The 24153-nt window shown below is 41.8% G+C and overlaps 2 protein-coding genes across 2 annotated transcripts; both read left to right on the plus strand.

Annotated features, from left to right (window-relative positions):
* Positions 1–388: 388 nt before the first annotated feature.
* Positions 389–12622, plus strand: LOC110487433 (inward rectifier potassium channel 16). Its single transcript, XM_021559369.2, has 2 exons — positions 389–515; positions 11114–12622. Exon 2 carries the CDS (start codon positions 11144–11146, stop codon positions 12293–12295), a length of 1152 nt encoding a protein of 383 aa, XP_021415044.2. The 5' UTR covers positions 389–515; positions 11114–11143; the 3' UTR covers positions 12296–12622.
* Positions 12623–13194: 572 nt separating this feature from the next.
* On the plus strand, positions 13195–19354 carry LOC110487154 (inward rectifier potassium channel 2-like). Its single transcript, XM_021559075.2, has 2 exons — positions 13195–13365; positions 17066–19354. The coding sequence occupies exon 2, from the start codon at positions 17353–17355 to the stop codon at positions 18730–18732; it is 1380 nt and encodes a 459-aa protein (XP_021414750.2). The 5' UTR covers positions 13195–13365; positions 17066–17352; the 3' UTR covers positions 18733–19354.
* The last annotated feature ends 4799 nt before the right edge of the window (positions 19355–24153 follow it).

Here is a 24153-nt window from a genome sequence, read left to right on the forward strand (position 1 = left end):
TAACCCCCACATCATAACAGGATAAATTCTCTAAAACATCCCAAGAAGTAAAAACAGGAACATGGGATGTCCCCACGCAGGAGTTTTCATTTACCAAATGACCTTTTCCTGCTCAGGTCACTTATGGTGAGGAAAACCTCCTGGCCCTATGCCAACTGCAATAAAAACGTGTTTCAACAAAACCTTCTTCCATATTGAAAATCGAAACAGCATTGACATCTAGCCAGTAATCTTTAATTTGTCTGTAAATATATTACACCTGTCATAAAATCTTATGGATCGACACAATAGGGTTTTTCTCAGGGGTGGTGTGATTGGCCCAATATCATCAGACTCAATGACATGGGACTTTGCCTCTGGGCCAGTCCTGCCCTCAGAGGGTCACACTCACCTGTAAATAGGTTATAAGTGAGAGACTGACCGTAACAACTCTTAGCAGCCCGGATTTACCTGTTTGTCTGTGTTGTGTTTCAGTGACAACAACCTCACGTCTCAAACACACACCTACCACTGAAGTAAGTGTCTTATCATTAAGTAACAGAAATTAGATAAGGTGTGACTTTTTTTATATAGGCAGTGTTGTATCCAAGTGATTTTTGGTTTCTTTCTGGGCTTATTGTGGAGAGCTTTTATGTGGACACATTTTGCAATGCTGTGTGTGTGGCAGGCACAGCTGTGTTTGTGTAAACAGGATATCTTCTTGTCTTTCACCCACACATCCAATGTGTGTAAAAAATGTGTCAGTGGAGCGTTTGTTACAGGTTAATCTAAACATACCAGAAACATTATTCATACACTAGTTCAATTAAACATTCATATCTTCTTTATACTCGGCTTATTATACAACAAAAGTCTAATGTTTCAATTTAATTAAACATTTCTGAATCACTACTTTACTACTACAAATAAATGTGGTTCCACTTTAGTTGGATACTCCATCTGTAGATGCTCTGTAGACTATCAGTAATATTTCATCTATCTACAACCATAACCCTAGCTCTAACCCTTACCTGAACCCTTATCCTAACCCTAAACTTAACCCTTATCCTAACCCTAAACTTAACCCTCACCCTAACCCTTATCCTAACCCTAAACTTAACCCTCACCCTAACGCTTATTCTAACCGTAACCGTAACCTTAGCAAGCAATTGATAATCAACAGAGTTTGTTGATAGTATGACCATCTGTCGAGCATCTACAGATGGAAAATCTGGACTGTCCAAATAAAGTGGGACAGTAAGTTTTGTTTGTAAATTCAGTCGTGGCCAAAAGCTTTGAGAATGAAACAAATATTAATTTTCACAAAGTTTGCTGCTTCAGTGTCTTTACATTTGTTTGTACTTTTTGTACTGTGGAATACTGAAGTATAATTACAAGCATTTCATAAGTGTCAACGGCTTTTATTGACAATTACATGAAGTTGATGCAAAGAGTCAATATTTGCAGTGTTGACCCTTCTTTTTCAAGACCTCTGCAATCCGCCCTGGCATGCTGTCAATTAACTTCTGGGCCACATTCCGACTGATGGCAGCCCATTCTTGCATAATCCATGCTTGGAGTTTGTCAGAATTTGTGGGGTTTTGTTTGTCCACCCGCCTCTTGAGGATTGACCACAAGTTCTCAATGGGATTAAAGTCTGGGGCGTTTCCTGGCCATGGACCCAAAACATCAATGTTTTGTTCCCCGAGCCACTTAGTTATAACTTTTGCCTTATGGCAAGGTGCTCCATCATGCTGGAAAAGGCGTTGTTCGTCACCAACCTGTTCCTGGATGGTTGAGAGAAGTTGCTTTTGGAGGATGTGTTGGTACCATTCTTTATTCATGGCTGTGATCTTAGGCAAAATTGTGAGTGAGTCCACTCCCTTGGCTGAGAAGCAACCCCACACATGAATGGTCTCAGGATGCTTTACTGTTGGCATGACACAGGACTGATGGTAGTACTCACCTTGTCTTCTCCGGACAAGCTTTTTTCCGGATGCCACAAACAATCGGAAAGGGGATTCATCAGAGAAAACGACTTTGCCCCAGTCCTCAGCAGTCCAATCCTTGTACCCTTTGCAGAATATCAGTCTGTCCCTGATGTTTTTCCCGGAGAGAAGAGGCTTCTTTGCCGCCCTTCTTGACACCAGGCCATCCTCCAAAGGTCTTCACCTCACTGTGCATGCAGATGCACTCACACCTGCCTGCTGCCATTCCTGAGCGAGCTCTGTACTGGTGGTGCCCCGATCCCGCAGCTGAATCAACTTTAGGAGACGGTCCTGGCGCTTGCTGTACTTTCTTGGGTGCCCTGAAGCCTTCTTCACAACAATTGAGCCGCTCTCCTTGAAATTCTTGAGGATCCGATAAATGGTTGATTTAGGTGCTATCTTACTGGCAGCAATATCCTTGCCTGTGAAGCCCTTTTTGTGCAAAGCAATGATGACGGAACGTGTTTCCTTGCATGTAACCGTGTTTGACGGAGGAAGAACAATGATTCCAAGCACCACCCTCCTTTTGAAGCTTCCAGTCTGTTATTCGAACTCCGTAAACATGACAGAGTGATCTCCAGGCTTGTCCTGGTCAACACTCACACCTGTGTTAACGAGAGAATCACTGACATGATGTCAGCTGGTCCTTTTGTGGCAGGGCTGAAATGCAGTGGGAATTTTTTGGGGGGGGGATTCAGTTCATTTGCATGGCAAAGAGGGACTTTGCAATTAATTTCAATTGATCTGATCACCCTTCATAACATTCTGGAGTATATGCAAATTGCCATCATACAAACTGAGGCAGCAGACTTTGTGAAAATTCATATTTGTGTCATTCTCAAAACTTTTGGCCACGACTGTAGGCTATTGGAACCTGAAGATCTTTCCAAAGGTGATATTTCTTGGAAATTAATACACAGTTGTAAAACAGGAGCTGTAAAATAGTTTTTTTGTGATGCCATTAATCAGTGGTGGAAAAGTCTCCCATTGACACACTTGAGTGAAAGGAAAGATACCTTAATAGAAAATGACTCATGTAAAAGTGAGAGTCACCCAGTAAAATACTACTTGAGTAAAAGTATTTGGTTTTAAATATATTTAAGTATCAAAAGTAAAAGTATAATGCATCGTGTGATGTGAAATGCAGCATCATTTGATGCAAAATGCATCATACGGGAGGATTTCTGTATTTTGAAAGATACATATCTTGAAAACTTTACTGCTGAAATACCAAAACATAGTTTTTGTTTGGAGTTTTCCTTTAAGCAAACTAGACGGCACAAGTACTTTTGTGTGTCAGGGAAAATATATGGAGTAAAAATGTATTATTTTTTTTAGGAATGTAATGACGTCAAATTAAAAGTTGTCAAAAATTTAAGTAGTAAAGTACAGAGTAGTACCTTAAACTATTTTTACTTACAGTGCATTCGGAAAGTATTCAGACCCCTTGACTTTTTCCACATTTTGTTACGTTACAGCCTTATTCTAAAATTGATTAAATAGTTTTTTTTCTCATCAATCTACACACAATGCCCCATAATAACAAAGCAAAAACAGGTTTTTAGAAATAAAAATAAAAAACAGAAATACCTTATTTACATACAGTAAGTATTCAGACCCTTTGTTATGAGACTCGAAATTGAGCTCAGATGCATCCTGTTTCCATTGATCATCCTTGAGATGTTTCTACAACTTGATTGGAGACCATCTGTGGTAAATTCAACTGACTGGACATGATTTGGAAAGGCACACACCTGTCTATATAAGGTCCCACAGTTGACAGTGCATGTCATATTCGTCGCCAGACCCACTGGCTACAGGTCATCTACAAGTCCATGCTAGGTAAAGCTCTGCCTTATCTCAGTTCACTGGTCACGATGGCAACACCTACCCGTAGCACGCGCTCCAGCAGGTGTATCTCACTGACCATCCCTAAAGCCAACACCTCATTTGGCTGCCTTTCCTTCCAGTTCTCTGCTGCATGTGACTGGAACGAATTGCAAAAATCGCTGAAGTTGGAGACTTTTATCTCCCTCACCAACTTTAAACATCTGCTATCTGAGCAGCTAACCGATCGCTGCAGCTGTACGTAGTCCATCGGTAAATAGCCCACCCAATTTACCTACCTCATCCCCATACTGTTTTTATTTATTTAGTTTTCTGCTCTTTTGCACACCAGTATCTCTACCTGCACATGACCATTTGATCATTTCACTCCAGTGTTAATCTGCTAAATTGTAATTATTCACCTACCTCCTCATGCTTTTCCACACAATGTATATAGACTCTTTTTCTACTGTGTTATTGACTTGTTTATTGTTTACTCCATGTGTAACTCTGTGTTGTTGTCTGTTCACACTGCTATGTTTTATCTTGGCCAGGTCGCAGTTGTAAATGAGAACTTGTTCTCAACTAGCCTACCTGGTTAAATAAAGGTGAAATAAAAAAAATAAAATTAAAAAAAAATAGCAAAAACCAAGACATGAGGTTGAAGGAATTGTTCATAGAGCTCTGAAACAGGATTGTGTCGAGGCACAGATATGGGGAAGGGTACCCAAGAACACAGTGGCCTCCATCATTCTTAAATGGAAGAAGTTTGGAACCACCAAGACTCTTCCTAGAGCTGGACACCTGGCCAAACTGAGCAATCGGGGGAGAAGGGCCTTGGTCAGGGAGGTGACCAAGATCCTGATGGTCACTCTGACAGAGCTCCAGAGTTCCTCTGTGGAGACGGGAGAACCTTCCAGAATGACAACCATCTCTACAGCACTCCAATCAGGCTTTTATGGTAGTGGCCAGACAGAAGCCACTCCTCAGTAAAGGGCACATGATAGCCCACTTGGAGTTTGCCAAAAGGAACCTAAAGGACTCTGACCATGAGAAACAAAATTCTCTGGTCTGATGAAACCAAGATTGACCTCTTTGGCCTAATCGCCAAGCGTCACGTCTGGAGGAAACCTGGCACCATCGCTACAGTGAAGCATGGTGGTGGCAGCATCATGCTGTGGGATGTTTTTCAGCACCAGGGACTGGGAGACTATTCAGGATCAACGGAAAGATGAACAGAGCAAAGTACAGAGAGATCCTTGATGAAAACCTGCTCCAGAGCGCTCAGGACCTCAGACTGGGGTGACGGTTCACCTTCCAACAGGACAACGACCCTAAGCACACAGCCAAGACAACGCAGGAATGGCTTCAGGACAGGTCTCTGAATGTTCTTGAGTGGCCTAGCCAGAGCCCTGACTTGAACCCGATCTAACATCTCCGTAGAGACCTGAAAATAGCTGTGCAGCGACACTCCCCATCCAACCTGACAGAGGTTGAGAGATTCTGCAGAGAAGAATGGGAGAAACTCCCCAAATACAGGTGTGCCAAGCTTGAAGACTCGAGGCTGTAATTTCTGCCAAAGGTGCTTCAGAAAGTACTGAGTAAAGGTTCTGAATACTTATGTAAATGTGATATTTCTCGTTTTTTATTTGTAAAAAATGTGCACAAAAAAAATCTAAAAACCTGTTTTTGCTTTGTCATTATGGGGTGTTTATGTGTGTAGATGAGGGGGGGAACAATTTTATGTAAAGTGACAAAATGTGGAAGAATTCAAGAGGTCTGAATAATTTCAGAAGGCAATGTAAGTACTTTACATCACTGCCATTAATGATTATAAACCAGAGATAAGCATAAGTGTTCAGACTCAATAAAGTCATAAATCCACTAGATGAAACACTTTTTAAAATATATTTTATTACACATGTTTAAAGGTAGACTTTGCTCTCACACAGTCAAACACAGTATCAGTATGTTCAGGGGTTCTCTTCATGCTGTTCACTGGGTGGTAGCCACGGGACCAAAACAGCAGAGAAGTTGAGCCTCATGCGTCACCCTGTTAGTTGTTGTGGTAATGTACCCAATAAATTGTTTACTTTCTGCATCACCATCATATCGATGAGTCTACCTATAAAGGACAGCATTGTAACTATAATGCAATTAAAGGACATGGAAGCATGGTCATACATCTACAATTCGAATATCAACAATTATCTTAAATATTTAGAAGTCATACTTTTGAGTGCTGTTCATATGCAATAATCAGAACTAAACGTCATATCTCTGCTCACTGGTCACCATAGCAGCACCCACCCGTAGCACGCGCTCCAGCAGGTATATTTCACTGGTCATCCCCAAAGCCAATTCCTCCTTTGGCTGCCTTTCCTTCCATTTCTCTGCTGCTAATGACTGGAACGAATTGCAAAAATCACTGAAGCTGGTGACCCATATCTCCCTCACTAAATTTAAGCACCAGCTGTCAGAGCAGCTCACAGATCACTGCATCTGTAAATAGCCCATCTGTAAATAGCCCATCCAACTACCTCATCCCCATACTGTTATTTATTTATTTTCTCCTTTGCACCCCGGTATCTCTACTTGCACATTCATATTCTGCACATCTATCACTCCAGTGTTAAATTGCTAAATTGTAATTATTTCGCCACTATGGCCTTACCTCCCTTATCTTACCTCATTTGCGCATGCTGTATACAGACTTTTTTTCTCTATTGTATTATTGACTGTATGCTTGTTTATTCCATGTGTAACTCTGTGTTGTTGTTTGTGTCACACTGCTTTGCTTTATCTTGGCCAGGTCACAGTTGACCTGCAAACTTAAATAAAGGTGTTCTCAACTGTCCTACCTGGTTAAATAAAGGTGTTCTCAACTGTCCTACCTGGTTAAATAAAGGTGTTCTCAACTGGCCTACCTGGTTAAATAAAGGTGTTCTCAACTAGCCTACCTGGTTAAATAAAGGTGTTCTCAACTGTCCTACCTGGTTAAATAAAGGTGTTCTCAACTGGCCTACCTGGTTAAATAAAGGTGTTCTCAACTAGCCTACCTGGTTAAATAAAGGTGTTCTCAACTAGCCTACCTGGTTAAATAAAGGTGTTCTCAACTGTCCTACCTGGTTAAATAAAGGTGTTCTCAACTAGCCTACCTGGTTAAATAAAGGTGTTCTCAACTAGCCTACCTGGTTAAATAAAGGTGTTCTCAACTAGCCTACCTGGTTAAATAAAGGTGTTCTCAACTAGCCTCCCTGGTTAAATAAAGGTGTTCTCAACTAGCCTACCTGGTTAAATAAAGGTGTTCTCAACTGTCCTACCTGGTTAAATAAAGGTGTTCTCAACTGTCCTACCTGGTTAAATAAAGGTGTTCTCAACTGTCCTACCTGGTTAAATAAAGGTGTTCTCAACTGGCCTACCTGGTTAAATAAAGGTGTTCTCAACTAGCCTACCTGGTTAAATAAAGGTGTTCTCAACTAGCCTACCTGGTTAAATAAAGGTGTTCTCAACTAGCCTACCTGGTTAAATAAAGGTGTTCTCAACTGGCCTACCTGGTTAAATAAAGGTGTTCTCAACTAGCCTACCTGGTTAAATAAAGGTGTTCTCAACTAGTCTACCTGGTTAAATAAAGGTGTTCTCAACTGTCCTACCTGGTTAAATAAAGGTGTTCTCAACTGGCCTACCTGGTTAAATAAAGGTGTTCTCAACTAGCCTACCTGGTTAAATAAAGGTGTTCTCAACTAGCCTACCTGGTTAAATAAAGGTGTTCTCAACTGGCCTACCTGGTTAAATAAAGGTGTTCTCAACTAGCCTACCTGGTTAAATAAAGGTGTTCTCAACTAGCCTACCTGGTTAAATAAAGGTGTTCTCAACTAGCCTACCTGGTTAAATAAAGGTGTTCTCAACTGGCCTACCTGGTTAAATAAAGGTGTTCTCAACTAGCCTACCTGGTTAAATAAAGGTGTTCTCAACTAGCCTACCTGGTTAAATAAAGGTGTTCTCCACTGGCCTACCTGGTTAAATAAAGGTGTTCTCAACTAGCCTACCTGGTTAAATAAAGGTGTTCTCAACTAGCCTACCTGGTTAAATAAAGGTGTTCTCCACTGGCCTACCTGGTTAAATAAAGGTGTTCTCAACTAGCCTACCTGGTTAAATAAAGGTGTTCTCACCTGGCCTACCTGGTTAAATAAAGGTGTTCTCACCTGGCCTACCTGGTTAAATAAAGGTGAAATAAAAATACAAAATAAAAAAGAGATAGTTCAGCCAAATGAAAAAATGACATATTGGTTTCCTTACCCTGTAAACCAGGGGTGTTTTTTCCTTTCAATTTAAACCTAAACAACCAGGTGAGGGGAGTTCCATACTCATCAGTGACCTTAATTCATCAATCAAGTACAAGGGAAAACCCACAGACAATCGTGGATTGAGCTTGACACTTGCTGTAAACAGTCTATGGACAAAGTATGACAGCAATCAATCCGTTGCTTTTGTTTACCTGACCACTATTTACAAATGCTAACTTCTTAGCTTTTGTGGCACAAATCAAGTCAATTGTCTTGATATTAGCATTTTTTACTGGGTAAGGATACCAGTATGTAATTTTGTAATTTGGGTAAATATCCCTTTTAACATGTCATTGTATGCATTAGTGTGAGTTTGTTTGGTGAGATTGTTTGTGCTGTCAAGAAAAACTCAAATCCTGCAATAAAAGGGTTATTGTTATTGGAGAACGTAAGGCCTTCGAGTAAGCCGCATTTCTACGTACCCAGTGTCAGATGAACTGGTGGATACCATTTTTATGTCCGTGCGTGCAGTATTAAGAAAGTTAGAGGTAGTTTGGCGAGCCAATGCTAGCTAGCGTTAGCGCAATGACCAGAAGTCTGCAGGTATGGTAGCGTGCGCTAGAGACGTCATAGTGCACGCAGAGACATTAATATGGTATCCACGAGTTCATCTGACCCTGGGTACGTAGAAAAACAATCTACTTGCCAGAATCTAGTTGTATCCCTGTAAAGATGGAATTTTATGGAAACATTTAGAGGAGAATGCTATTCGTGGTAAATGCAGGATAATAATTTATCCTCAAAGTCAAAAGAGCTTAATAACTACACAGAGCTCAGGGTTACAGTTAATGACCCAATAGAATTATTCTCAATGCAGGGAAAGAGAAGTTGGAACGGACTCTAGACTGACAGTGTTTAAATATTCAGTTGCTTTATGAATTGGCACCTTGATTGCGATATAATGGCACCGGTTAGCTGACTAATCATTAATATAGTCACCAGGTTAGCTCAATCATTTAAAGTCTGATGAACACACTGTAGGTGTGAAGAAAGGAATAAGTGCTGAGTAATTAACGAAAGGCGTAGTTAGCTGTTTTGAAGTTGTAACTTGTCAGTAAAAAACTTTAGTAAGTAAAAACAAAAAAAATCTACAATGTAAATATTATAATGATGCTTGATAAAGAAACACAGGTTTTAGTGAAATTCTCAGCTCAGTGTGTCATCCACCTCAAGTAATCTTAAATTGTAGCAGTGTTTTAAATAGACATGCACATTGTCCTCTGTTTTCCATTGTTCTGGGGCAGAGCAGGGTAAAACATTTTAATCAGACAGGCCAAGTCTGTCTGATTAAAATGAGGTCCTTTCCTGGTAAGAAAAAATGATGATCTCTTTCCCCACCCAGCCTAAATCCTAGTTGAATCTTTATAGATGTGTTCTGATAATGCCCAGATATAGATCAATACCCCACCCAGCCTAAATCTTAGTTGAATCTTTATAGATGTGTTCTGATAAGGCCCAGATATAGATCAAAGGCCCCACCCAGCCTAAATCCTAGTTGAATCTTTATAGATGTGTTCTGATAATGCCCAGATATAGATCAATACCCCACCCAGCCTAAATCTTAGTTGAATCTTTATAGATGTGTTCTGATAATGCCCAGATATAGATCAATACCCCACCCAGCCTAAATCCTAGTTGAATCTTTATAGATGTGTTCTGATAAGGCCCAGATATAGATCAATACCCCACCCAGCCTAAATCCTAGTTGAATCTTTATAGATGTGTTCTGATAATGCCCAGATATAGATCAAAGGTCCCACCCAGCCTAAATCCTAGTTGAATCTTTATAGATGTGTTCTGATAAGGCCCAGATATAGATCAATACCCCACCCAGCCTAAATCCTAGTTGAATCTTTATAGATGTGTTCTGATAAGGCCCAGATATAGATCAAAGGCCCCACCCAGCCTAAATCCTAGTTGAATCTTTATAGATGTGTTCTGATAAGGCCCAGATATAGATCAAAGGGTGAAAGGATCAATACTTGGACTAGGTGAGGGATTTAAGGTCTATTTCCTTGGTTACTGTTGATCTGTGAGGTATGACAGAATCCGTACTAGGTCAGTAAGATGGCATGGTGAAACTAAACAAGGAAAGGTTGTATAAGGCTTGTTTTTTTTTCCAGAAAACTCTTCAATGTTTACATTGAGAGTCACTAGATCAAGTTTGAGGGCACAATGAAGAAGGCTCCAGTTTTTCAAAGTAGGCCATCTAGAGAAACCTGCAATGAAGGAAAGTACAACTTTGACGTTAAACATGACGTTAAACTTTTGTTGCCAATGGGAGTAGGCAATGCATGTGTTATGGTTGTATAGCATGTTAGGACAAATGAATGGAACTTTCTGGACGACTAGTGAAGCAAACACAAAGGAAGGGAAAACCCAGAAGTCTCTCTCCTTTTGGCTGTCTTAGTTACAGCAATCATATTGCACATGAAGTTTCACAAAGGCATGTTAATTTGACATCTGATTTTGCCTTTCATTTTGACTCATCCTGTCTTCATTTCTGTAAAATTATGGAAAATATTTATTGAAATGAATGAATGTGGATATAATTTGGACTATCATTAAATGTAATTGCACAGCTTTTTACTGTGTTCCCCCTAGCAAATCACAGTTCTCGTAAATAATCAGCCAACAAGATAATGTGTTTTCACAGCATGGGTATGACATTGTCACGGTCATTCAGGTGCTGATAGCCTCAGGCAAGGTGTGACCTAGCCTGTTTCCTCAAACATGGAGGCTTCTCTTCAACAAACACAGAAGCAACCTGATGACATTAAGCTGGCTTGTAATGGAGATGGTCTCTCACCAGTAACATCCTTTCCTAACCTAAACCCTTGTAAAAAGAGACTAAACTTGACCTAATAAAAGCACTTTACTTTACGTGTACTTCTACCTATAGGACTGTGTACAGTATATATTATTTTCTGTTTAACTAATCACACTAACCTCACAAATATATATATTTTTCAGGGGGAGGCACGGCACAAAATAAGTCCAGGCATGGACCAGCAGCAGTGTATCATTGATACCCACCACATCACGACACACACCATGGGCAGAGGAGATCTTGGCCGGGGGGAGGGGGAGAAGAAGCTGCGCTACATGCTGAAGGACGGTAGCTGCCCCGTGGTGTTCCACCAGTCCCCGGGCCAGTGGAGCTTCTTCCTGGCCGACATCTTCACCACGCTGGTGGAGCTCCGCTGGAGGGTCATGCTCCTCATCTTCTGCCTCTCCTACATCCTCTCCTGGCTCTTCTTCAGCGTCCTCTACTTCCTGATCGCCTACGTCCACAAAGACCTGGAGGACCATGACACGGCTCCGTGTGTGGCGAACGTCCGCAGTTTCACTTCCGCCTTCCTGTACTCCATGTCGACCCAGACGACTATCGGCTACGGCTTCCGGGTGATGACGGAGAACTGCATGGTGGCCATCGTGGTGGTGACTATCCAGGCCCTGATGAGTTGCTTCATCGACACAGTTGTCATCGGCATCACCGTGGCCAAAATGGCGTGCGCGAGCAAGAGGGCGCAGACAGTGGGCTTCAGCAGCTCCGCCGTGGTCAACGCGCGCAACGGCGCCCTGTGCCTTGTGTGGCGTATCGCCGACTTCCGCAGGAACCACATCCTGGAAGGCACCGCCCGGGCGCAGCTGGTCCGCCCCACGAAGCACCCCTCTGGGATGATCTCCGTGACCTACCAGGACCTAGACATCCAGAGTAGACACCTCATCCTGGCCACCCCGGCCAGCATCGTTCACAAGCTGGAGCCTGGGAGCCCCCTCTACAGCCTGGGACCGGACAGCCTGACGGAGGAGGACTTTGACCTGGTAGTGTCCTTCACCTACACCGGTGACTCCACAGGCATCCTGCACCAGACACGCACGTCTTACACCCCAGCAGACATCCGCTGGGGCCAGCGCTTCCAGGACATGGTGCAGGTGGGGAGGAGGCACTACAAGGTAGACTATGCCCTCTTTCATCAGACCACCTGGGTGCAGACACCCATGGTCAGCGCCCAGGAGGGTGACAGGGGGAGACCGCCGACCACAGAGTCTATCGTCCAATCGCAGCAGCCGTTTGTGAGATCGAGCAGGAAATTCCGGAGGTCCTTGGCTGATGTCAGTGAGGAGGTGGTTCAGGAGGCGTGGCTCTGATGACCCTGTGAAAATCCCAAAACAGCAGAGACAGATAACTACATTGTTACATTATCGTTATATAGTACATTATCACACAGGACTTCAGGAAAGGACTTGAGTAAGTGCAATAGGGTAGCTTCATTGTAAATAACTATTTTATATCATATTTTATACTCCTTTGTTATATCCTTTATGAATGTAATAATTGAACTGTTATTAAATAAATAAACAAAGCGTACGTTGTTGAAGTCACATCTGACGTCCAAAAGGTCGTCCTCATTGGAACGTCTGTGTTGTGATGGACAGACTGCACCAAATCTAAAATAAATATACTTTTTTTCCTGATGTGATGGTCATAAAGTTTTATTCAAATACAAAAATAGCTCCCATGTTTCTTTAGTGAAAAGTCAAAAAGATGAAGATTGATTATTGTGCATTGTAGTGAAGTCATATGCAAGATATTTACAGTTCCATTGTAAACCATGTGTTTAATTCAACCTGCATCACATTCTACACTGGGGTTAAATCACAGAGCTGTTCGTTATCACTGACGACTGCGCCAGTACCTCTATATCACCACCTTGTGTTCAGTGTGTGTGTTTGCGTGCGTGCTGTACTGTAGACAACTATACTCAAAAAAGTATAGATGACCTAATAAACGGATTACTTAGTGTAAGGTTGATTAAAATAAAGTATATATTTTTTAAATAATGTATATTATTATAACAAAATTGTAGTATTATTTTTAATAGCCCTTTTATCAGTCTATTATTATTATTATCGTGTGCGCGCATGGGCTTTGAACATGATGAACTATTTGATGCTGGAGTCCAAACAAGCGCTGTAGCTTTCTATTGGTCGACTACAACGACAGGGCGGGGGATAGGCACATGTGTTTTCAAAGTCCGCCCGTGCAAAGCAAAGTATCTTCTTCAGCTGAAGAGGTTGATGGCAGTAATTACGATGTCTATCCGGATATCAAATATGAACGGTGGAACCCAAATATGGATATTAACGCAAAAACCTACCTGGATGCATGGGATGTATTAGAATAAATTACCGCTGATTTGCTCTCGAAAGATCAACAGGTAAACAATGTCCCGTTACTTCGTTCTAACGGTGTAGTCTACGTGGGAATAACGGTTCAACCGTGAATAACGAGTCTTCTGTATAATGTTAGCCTACAAATTGAACCGGACATACCCTACTTTATTTCTACAAAGAGTGATCATCTAAAATATAACCAAAGAGGCCCAGACAGTGTTCATGCTAAAATATTGTTATTTATTTCAGTTTTACTGTCTTTGATGAGGCTGTCTCATATGTATAGTGTTCAACAAGCACTTTTTTCGATATACTTCAGAGAGTTAATTAAGGAGTTAAGTATTCTGTGGGTTATAGGCTACTAATTGTGTGGGTATCGATGCGTCAGCGAGATTCAAGTATGTTTAATTTAAGCTACTCATATCCAATGAATAGCCGAGGTAATGCTCCCTTATCAGTTGGAAAGTGTTTTGACTTGACAACGAAACATAAACCGTTACTTTCTTCCTTTCCACCTGTCACGCAGAGAAAAAAGGAGCCTGTAGGCCAGCCCAGGTTGATATGATTATGCCCAGTAGCCTACACCCATTGCTTCAGAAAATAAATAAATAAATATAATTAATTGAACAGTGTTTATTCATCGCTGTTTCTTATAGTGTGTTTCTATATTTGATTATTCAATTGGCGGTTATAGACCTATGCATGAATTATGACAGTCGGCCTAGCCTACCTAAATATATTAGGCTACACTTATTTGATTAAGATTCGAATTTAAAGTTAGACTAGGAAAAATATTTCTCTCAATCATAATGTTAATTCTGACAACCCTGATTCAAAACAATGAATTAAAGCCAACTGTCAACCCTGACATCCCATAGTAGCAGGTCATTCCATAATGAATGGTGCTGCAGTGCTGCTGAATATTGGATAGAAATTATTGATCTATTTTTTGCAATAATATATATTTTTTAAAGGCGCAGGTTTATGCAACCAGTTTCCATCTGTCTCAGCTGGTCCTAATTGCACGCAGGCAAAATAAACAGTTGCAGTCTGTGTGATGCAGCTAAGCCCAGTGCATACAGTCACACTCTGATGACCTGGTTAGATAAGGGTTGATGTGGAATCTAATGAATGGACTTCACAATGACAGATTTAATTTCAGGAAACAGATTGGGCGTAACTGAGGCGTGCTGTTTGTTGATTTCCAGCCCAGTCTTATTTGTTGTCCCTGACTTTCTGGACTCGGTAGACAGTATCAATTTGATACTGTAGCCAGCGTCTCTGCCGGTGTCTGATGTTCATGTTCTCGGTCTGTCATATTATGTCAGTGTGTATACAGGATATCGTTCCATTGGTTTATCCTTTCATCATTACGCTTGTTTTAGCCTTGAATGTATTTAGTGGTGTTGTGATACAACGCAGGTATTGGTAGATGGTCAGTGGGGCCAAACGACTTGTTAGATAGCAAGGAAGCATAGTGATTATGAGGTGGTTGCGGTCTGATTTGGCCTGTTAATTGTAATTGTAATGTGTGGTGTGTGGTGGTGTAGTTAGTTAGCTGGAGAAGATTAGGACGTCCCATAGGAAGCTCATTCACAGTGAACCAGCCTCTATATCTCTCAGGATAGTAGGCCTGGCCTATGGGTCATACGTCGCTACATGAAATATTCACCGATAACCTCATGAAGTGCAGATGTAAAAATAGATCCAAGTTATTTTTATTTTGTAGTTTTATTTCAGGTGTTTCACTGATCTAGTGGTATCTCAAGACTTCAGCTGTCTTGTGTGTTCACCACAAACATGATGGATTCATCATGATACATTACATTTTAAGTAGGACTTTGTCCATTTAAAATAAATACTTGTTGAATTACTTTTTTGTTGTTGAAAGAGAGTATTGTATATGGAATTAAAAGGGGATGCAGAAAGGTGGGAGGGATAGTTTGGGAGGTGGAGTTGGGGACTAAACCCCAGTCTCCGGAGGGAACAGTATAAATGCATAGCTCCCCTGGAGTTAGAACAAATTAAGTCCCAAACTCCCAATAATGCATCACGCAAATCAACACTAGTTTCTATTCCTAGTCAACCTGACAGTGACATCACTGGATGAGTAAAACAGAGATGAGGGACTTGGATGAGATGGAGCTTTCAAGACAACTGGGAACTCTGGGAAAAAAAATCATGATGTCAGTGATCTTCATGTCGGAAAGTCTGAGTTCTAGAAAGATGCTTGAGTTTCCCGACTTGGAATTCCAAGTTGGATGCTTGTTTTTCTCCCCAGAGTTCCCTGTTGTCTTGAACGCACCTCTGTGCGTTTTCAAAGTCACATTCAGTGAAGAGTGCAATATTTTCAAGGGATAATAAAATGAATTAAATTATACACGCTGATTTCTTCTACTTTAGAGCTTTTATCTTTTACAATCAAAAGGCCGACTTAGTGTACATCAATTGGTAATAGCCTACTCTAAATACCAAGCGTTTACACCAAGGGAATTTGAGTGTGGACACGTATTCACTATCCAATATGTTTCATTGGACAAGACAGATCACACTTCATAACGAGACACAAATGTGTCTTCTCAACCCGCAAGGGCCAACCAAAATAACCATAGTGTGCAACCGACTGCCTCTCACACGGGACTTCATCCGAATGACATCTTGACCTTCTCTCTGTGACAGTGGTTCAAATCACTGTTAGTTGTTTTGGCATTAGGGTGGAAGTATGCCGGCAGACAATAATTCATACCCTGTGGTGCATTCTAATGGCTCTCTCAGGCCACACAGATGCAGTCGATAGTTACTGGGTTTTCTAGTTCAGTTGTCCTTGTTGCTCTGTTGCATGCACTGCAAGGTTATGGTTGCTTTAAAAGAGACCGTCCTGTATAGAGCTTGTTTACAGGCTGGCCCTTTAAACCTGATTACATGACTACGTTGTAGAAGTTGTTGAGTTAAGAGTAGAAGAAGAAACTGAACAGGTGTTATTCTATTCCCCTAGTAGATCATTGAAAGATCCCACAGAAAATATGGACTAAAATATGTCTACTTAACTGTTACAGTGGGGGACAAGCATTGGACATTAGCACTATGTAAATAAACAATTGGGGGAAAACTATCAAGTAAAAAGATATTGGGAAAAGGTATGATCACTGATCTTTTTTGCAGAAACCCACATACATGGACACCACAGGAGAACGGCTTATAATAATGTCAGAAACGGAGCAAATGGAATGGCATCAAACACCTGGAAACCATGGAAACCATGTGTTTGATGTATTTGATATCATTCCACCGATTAAGCTCCAGTCATTGCCATGAGCCCGTCCTCCCCAATTCAGGTGCCACCAACCTCCTATGATGGATACACATAGTGGTTCCTTTGTGCTCCAATGACTTGTTTGATTAACATGAACCTGATCTGTAATGTGACTTTCAATTGGCTGGTCTAGCCTAATTAATACCAGCACTAAGCAGAGCTGAGAGGATCTGTTATCTTGTCAGCTGACACAGAACTGGAATAAAACATGTCTGTCATGTCTACAATCCCAGAGCCCAACATTTACTTAAATATTCTACAATGTACAGTAGAATGTATTTGCTTCCGTGTGAATGGTCAGGTTGTGGCGCTGGCACATTTGAGTGTTGAATGCATCATTTAGACAACAGGTTGAACGCCGCTGATCTTTCCTTGTGGTTCCACCGATTAGTCTTAACCCAGACTTTTCTTTTTGCTTGTCCTTTCCACAGCCCACTTCACTGATGAGGTCCGAGACACCCATAAGAGAGGAGGACTGAGCAGGCCCCTCGCCAGCACGGCTCTCCTCTGGAGAAGCCCAGGTGCAACAGCAGCAGGGGCAGCTTTTCCCCATCCGACTCCCTAGGACCCAAAAGTCCTAAACTCCACATTTCCTCTCTTAGTGGGTCCCCGCGAGCGTTCAAAACTGTTTCTCCAACGCTTCTACCAAAAACTCAGACTGTTTTCCAGAGCAGAAGCAGCGGTTGGGCCCAGCTGCTCCTCCTCCCAGGGGGAAGCCATGGGGAGCGTGCGAAGCCACCGCTACAGCATTGTCTCCTCCGAGGAAGACGGCATGAAGCTGGCCGCCATCGCTGCCGTGCCCAACGGCTACGCCAACGGCACGGTGGCCAAGGTTCACGCGGCGCAGCAGCCGGCTGTGAGCCGCTTCGTCCAGAAGGACGGCCACTGCAACGTGCAGTTCATCAACATGAGCGAGAAGGGCCAGCGTTACCTTGCCGACCTGTTCACCACCTGTGTGGACATCCGCTGGCGCTGGATGTTGATCATCTTCTGCCTGTCCTTCCTCCTCTCCTGGCTCTTCTTCGGCTTCGTCTTCTGGCTAGTAGCGCTCTCCTACGGCGACCTGGAGAACGAGACGCAGATGTGCGTGTCTAACGTCAACAGCTTCACCGCTGCCTTCCTCTTCTCCGTGGAGACACAGACCACCATTGGCTACGGCTACCGCTACGTCACCGAGGAGTGTCCCGTGGCCGTCTTCATGGTGGTCTTCCAGAGCATCTTCGGCTGCATCATCGACGCCTTCATCATTGGCGCCGTCATGGCTAAGATGGCCAAGCCCAAGAAGAGGAACGAGACACTGATCTTCAGCCACTACGCTACGGTGGCCATGCGGGACAGCAAGCTGTGCCTGATGTGGCGCGTGGGGAACCTGCGCAAGAGCCACCTGGTGGAGGCCCATGTGCGCGCCCACCTCCTCAGGTCGCGAACCACGGCCGAAGGCGAGTATATCCCCCTGGACCAGATGGACATCGACGTGGGCTTCGACAGCGGCGTCGACCGCGTCTTCCTGGTGTCGCCCATCACCATTGTCCATGAGATCGACGAGGACAGCCCCTTGTATGAGATGAGCAAACAGGAGCTGGAAACGTCCCAGTTTGAGATGGTGGTGATCCTGGAAGGTATGGTGGAAGCCACGGCCATGACCACCCAGTGCCGCAGCTCCTACGTGGCCAGCGAGGTTCTCTGGGGCCACCGCTTCGAGCCAGTCCTGTTCGAGGAGAATAACTACTACAAGGTGGACTACTCGCGCTTTGAGAAAACCTACGAGGTGAGCAGCACACCCCAGTGTAGTGCCAGGGACCTGGCCGAGAAGAAGTCTCTGGTCTCTTGCTCCAACTCCTTCTGTTACGAGAACGAGGTGGCCCTTGAAAAAGTGGAGATGGAGGAGACGTTTGACGAGGAGAAAGAGGAGGATGGGGAGGAGAAGGAGGAGGTAAAAATGGAGGATCAGGGTGCTACTGAGAACGACATTGAGAACGCAACACTGGAGGAGACAAACACAGACACAGTCTCTGTACATTCTGAACACAATCAGGATACCAGGAGTCTGACGATGCCTTCAGAAGCAAGGCCTCTAAGACGAGAATCAGAAATATGACTGCAGAGATGTTAGGGGGGAAATACTACATGAAATACTATTATGATAGGTTTGACCTTTGCTCCTAACGTCTGTCTGTACTACTGCAGGATGGCTTGACTGTGAGGTGAGTGTCATTTTCTGAGGAAGACACTCAGGCACAAGCAAAGACAGAATTAACAGACCAGAGAAAATGATGCAATATTATTTATTCTCTTTACACAAGTCCCTCATCTGGTGGGAAGCGATGGTAGATTGACTGAGAGGAGTTGATGGCTCTTCTGGCCCGTGGCACTATAGGAATGAGACGGGTTAGGTAGCATTTTATACAGTGTGTGTGTGTGTGTGTGTGTGTGTGTGTGTGTGTGTGTGTGTGTGTGTGTGTGTGTGTGTGTGTGTGTGTGTGTGTGTGTGTGTGTGTGTGCGTGTGTGCGTGCGTGTGTGCGTGCGTGCGTGCGTGAGCCTTTGAAAGTTGCAAGAGAACATTGGAAAGTTGTCACATTGAGACACTCCACATGAAAAAATGATATAAACCTATACTTTAGAAGTATTACTATATTTATATACTATAGTATTTACTGTAGTGTTTTTGTGGATCTGTCTGTAGTATACTGTAGTATTTTCTGTAGTGTTTTTGCAGACATTACTCTAGTATACTGTAGTATTTACAGTAGCGTTTTGCTAGACATTACTGTATTATACTGTAGTATTTACTATAGTGTTTTTGCAGACATTACTGTAGTATACTGTAGTTTTTACTGTAGTGTTTTGCAGACATTACTGTAGTATACTGTAGTATTTACTATAGTGTTTATGCAGACATTACTGTAGTATACTGTAGTATTTACTATAGTGTTTTTGCAGACATTACTGTAGTATACTGTAGTTTTTACTGTAGTGTTTTGCAGACATTACTGTAGTATACTGTAGTTTTTACTGTAGTGTTTTGCAGACATTACTGTAGTATACTGTAGTTTTTACTGTAGTGTTTTGCAGACATTACTGTAGTATACTGTAGTTTTTACTGTAGTGTTTTGCAGACATTACTGTAGTATACTGTAGTTTTTACTGTAGTGTTTTGCAGACATTACTGTAGTATACTGTAGTTTTTACTGTAGTGTTTTGCAGACATTACTGTAGTATACTGTAGTATTTACTGTAGTGTTTTGCAGACATTACTGTAGTATACTGTAGTTTTTACTGTAGTGTTTTGCAGACATTACTGTAGTATACTGTAGTATTTACTGTAGCGTTTTGCAGACATTACTGTAGTATACTGTAGTTTTTACTGTAGTGTTTTGCAGACATTACTGTAGTATACTGTAGTATTTACTGTAGTGTTTTGCAGACATTACTGTAGTATACTGTAGTATTTACTGTAGTGTTTTGCAGACATTACTGTAGTATACAGTATAGTATTTACTATAGTATTTTTGTTTTATTCTCATTTTTATTCTCTTTTGTTATCTGTCTGTGGCACAAATTGGGATGTGGGGGAAGGGAATGTGCAGGACATATACAAATGCAATATTAGCATACCAATACCATGTGTACTGTAGTATTCTACTGTATTCAAAAAATTATATAGTAAGCACTAAATCAGGGTTCCCCAATTAGTGGCCCTCGGGCCGAATTTATTTGGCCCCCCAAGTTTTCATTATTTATCATTTTCATTGTTGGACATAAAAGACTGTAAAAACACCAGGAAATCAGTTACAAGTTATTTTTATTTGGGAAATCTGTTGCCAACTATTCTCCTTGCACCACATGATCGAGGGATACTACAGTGTATAGTATAGTACTCTACATTATACTACAACATTCCGTAGTACGCACTATACGATCAAGGGATACTACAGTGTGGAGTACAGTATTCTACAGTATACTACAATTTGCTACAGTTTAATCGCTGTAAACGCAACAACCAAAGAGATGTTTCTATTAGCATATTTTGTAAATATGAGCTGCCCCGATATTTTGAATTAGCTTAGTGAATTAGCTTAGTGTTGTTTCCTTGGACTAATTAAGGGTGGCTGGAGAGGGATAGTGTTCGTAGCAGGGAAGGAGTGTTGTATTCCCAATCAACCAGCCTCTCCTATTGTGTTCTCAACTTTCCAAATAGCTGTGGAAATATAGGACATGTATGTCACCCAGAACAAAGGGAAGAGATCATTTTTTGTGTAAAAGATTGTGTCAGTTAGATTTGAAGAGATGTAGCTACAGCATGTAGTTATTTTCTTCATTTTACTGTTGCACAGTTTGAGAATCTAAAATTATACACAGCTTAATCTCTGTACAAAAAGTATATTTAATTTTTCACCCTTTGAAAATAATCTTTGAAGATTACATGTAATACTACTAATTTGGCCACAGTTTTCCAACAGGTAGTCTTCCTCCATGAAAACAACCCCCATCTATGGTGTGTGTGTGTGTGTGTGTGTGTGTGTGTGTGTGTGTGTGTGTGTGTGTGTGTGTGTGTGTGTGTGTGTGTGTGTGTGTGTGTGTGTGTGTGTGTGTGTGTGTGTGGGGGGCGTGCATCTGTGCATGTGTGTATCTAGCGCTGCATAGCTCATATTAGTGTGGTACTGTACATTATGCTTCAGTCCATCTTCTTGTTGTCTTAGTACAGATGTAGGATCTTAATTTGACCGGTATTGTCACAGCAAAATAATCCTGCAGCAACCAGATTTAAGCATTTAGTCTTTTTCGCCAATGTAATGTGGTTAGGCTATTAGCTGGCCAAAGTTAGGCTACATGAAAAGTGCAATACTGATAATATGTTAGTGTGGGTTTTCAGTGAATGTATGTAAATCGCCAAGCTCATCTGCGTTCCTCCAGCCCAGTAATATTTTCAGCGGCAACAGAGTGGTGAAATTAAGATCCTACATATTTATAGCATCTTTTGCAACGTGAGTCTTAACTCAAGTCTCAGTAACATGAGCCATCACTTGAGATCTGGCTTTAAAACAGCTCACAGTGCAAGAGGTGTCATATAAACCGTCAGGAAGATACATCTCAACGGTCCAGGGATGTCTAGTACCGGGGTTCCCAAACCTTTTTGGCCCACGACCCCATTTTGATATTTTGGCCCGTGACTCCATTTTGATATTTTGGCCCACGACCCCATTTTGATATTTTGGCCCACAACCCCACCATGTGAAAAAAGTGATGTAATCAGCGGCCAATGTTTACTTTTTAAATTTGGGCTATGACAGTCTATTACAAATCAGTCTGACAGGACTTTTGAAGGCAGTATAGTTTGAAGTGACTGAAATGCATCATAACGGTATTGGGAAGTTCAGAAGATCATCAGGCAATAATTCTGTACGATCTTCTGTGTAGAAAAGAACATTTCATTGACGATGTTCTTGTCACCCAGTCTGATTTAGTGCCTGGTCTTGTCATAATGAGTCCTGCGCTGATTTTGGTCAGAAGGAAACATAAGACACATGCAGGATGTGCTCCTGAGTGTCTTATCTCTCAGTGATGGGGTCATAATATTGTGTAGCTTAAACGTTTAAAAAGATAGAGCCTCATTTGGAGGAAGAAAACACAAACCGCTCTGCTTATTACAACCGCATCTAGCGCCAAACGGAGGTTACTGACCTAACCCCGGTTCTATGAACCAAGCGCGATTTAGTTCATTTAATTTCAGTTTCTCTCATGACCCCATTTTAAAATCAGGCAACCACACATGAGGTAGCAATCCCTACTTAGGTAAACGCTGACCTAGGATGAGATGAAGAAGGATAAGACAGTGATTTCATTCAACGGAACTCCCACTGAATAGATGTGTTAAACAGGTCAATTGAACTGGACCAAAGCAATGGAATTGCCATGGAAATGCGTGGGGGAAAGAGCCGTGGGGGAAAGCTCCCGAGTCTCCTCATTGCCCCCCAGAAAAATGTGCCTACATTAAGGCAATATTTTATGTGTACAGTGCCTTCAGAAAGTATTCATACCCCTTGACTTATTTCTCATTTTGTTGTGTTACAGCCTGAATTCGAAATTTATTAAATGTATGTTTTTTTCTCACCCATCTACCAGGTATCCCTCTTCCCCTTTCCCTTAAACACCATACCTCAAAATGACATCTACTAGGTATCCCTCTTCCCCTTTCCTTCACACACCATACCTCAAAATGACATCTACTAGGTATCCCTCTTCCCCTTTCCCTTCACACACCATACCTCAAAATGACATCTACTAGGTATCCCCTTCCCTTTACACACCATACCTCAAAATTACATCTACCAGGTATCCCTCTTCCCCTTTCCCTTACACACCATACCTCAAAATGACATCTACCAGGTATCCCTCTTCCCCTTTCCCTTACACACCATACCTCAAAATGACAAAGTGAAACTTGTTTTTAGAAATGTCTGCTAATTTATTGAAAATGAAATAAATAAATATCTAATTTACAAGTATTCACACCCCTGAGTCAATACATTTCAGAATCAGATTACAAATGAATTAATTTGTTAAAAATTCCACTTTGACATTATGGGGTATTGTATGTAGATCAGAGAGACAAAATCAACATTTTATCAATTTACAATTCAGGCTAAACACAGCAAAATGTGGGAAAAGTGTGAATACTTATTGAAGGCTCTGTATTTCACCCTGTGTTGAGGTAATAATCAGAGTATATTGTTTGTATGGATGTCAACCCCAACACATGTTGATGTCATCGTCACCAATCAACTGCATTACAGTTAAAAAACAAATTTGACTACCAGCACAGATTTCTGTATGCTAGCTATGCTTATCAGCTTATACGAACGGCATTTAGAAGTCACTTCTTCCAGACTTCTACGAAAACAGCCAAATATATCAAAATCGGACTTAATCCTTGCGTCAATCTAAGTATTTCACCTGTTTGTCTATCTAAGTAACATAATAAACAAAACCACATCAAAATCCCTCACTTTAAACTAGAGATACATTTTTTGTAAGACGGAAAATCGGTCTTTTCACGAAAACGGCTGTAGCAGAAAACAGCTGTAGCATCCGAATGGTTTGGCCTACAAACTAATATGACCGTTCTATGGAAACACAATGGTGATCTCCGTTTTGCTCTACGACCCCCATAATCCCCATGGGACTTGTCTGAAGTCAGTAACGCTGATGTGCCAACTTCTATCGGTAGTGTCTGAACCATTTGGGCTACAAACTAATATCCTTTACCGCATCTATGGACGAATGAATTGGATTAGAACACTTGGTTCCCATCTTTTTTGACATCATCTCTGTCTCCTTCTGTATGTCAGCCTGGGCTTGTGTGTCAGGCCAGACCTCTCAGGATCCAGACCCCTCAGGATCCAGACACCCTGAGCTAGAAAGCTGGAAGGGAGTGTGCAGGTGAATGTAGGTAATAAAGTGCTGCTAAGTTACATGTGTACATATGGTTAGAATGAAACGTAGGAGTCAAAATGTATT

Source organism: Oncorhynchus mykiss, chromosome 13 (assembly GCF_013265735.2).
Source record: "Oncorhynchus mykiss isolate Arlee chromosome 13, USDA_OmykA_1.1, whole genome shotgun sequence".
Taxonomy (NCBI): Eukaryota; Metazoa; Chordata; class Actinopteri; order Salmoniformes; family Salmonidae; genus Oncorhynchus; species Oncorhynchus mykiss.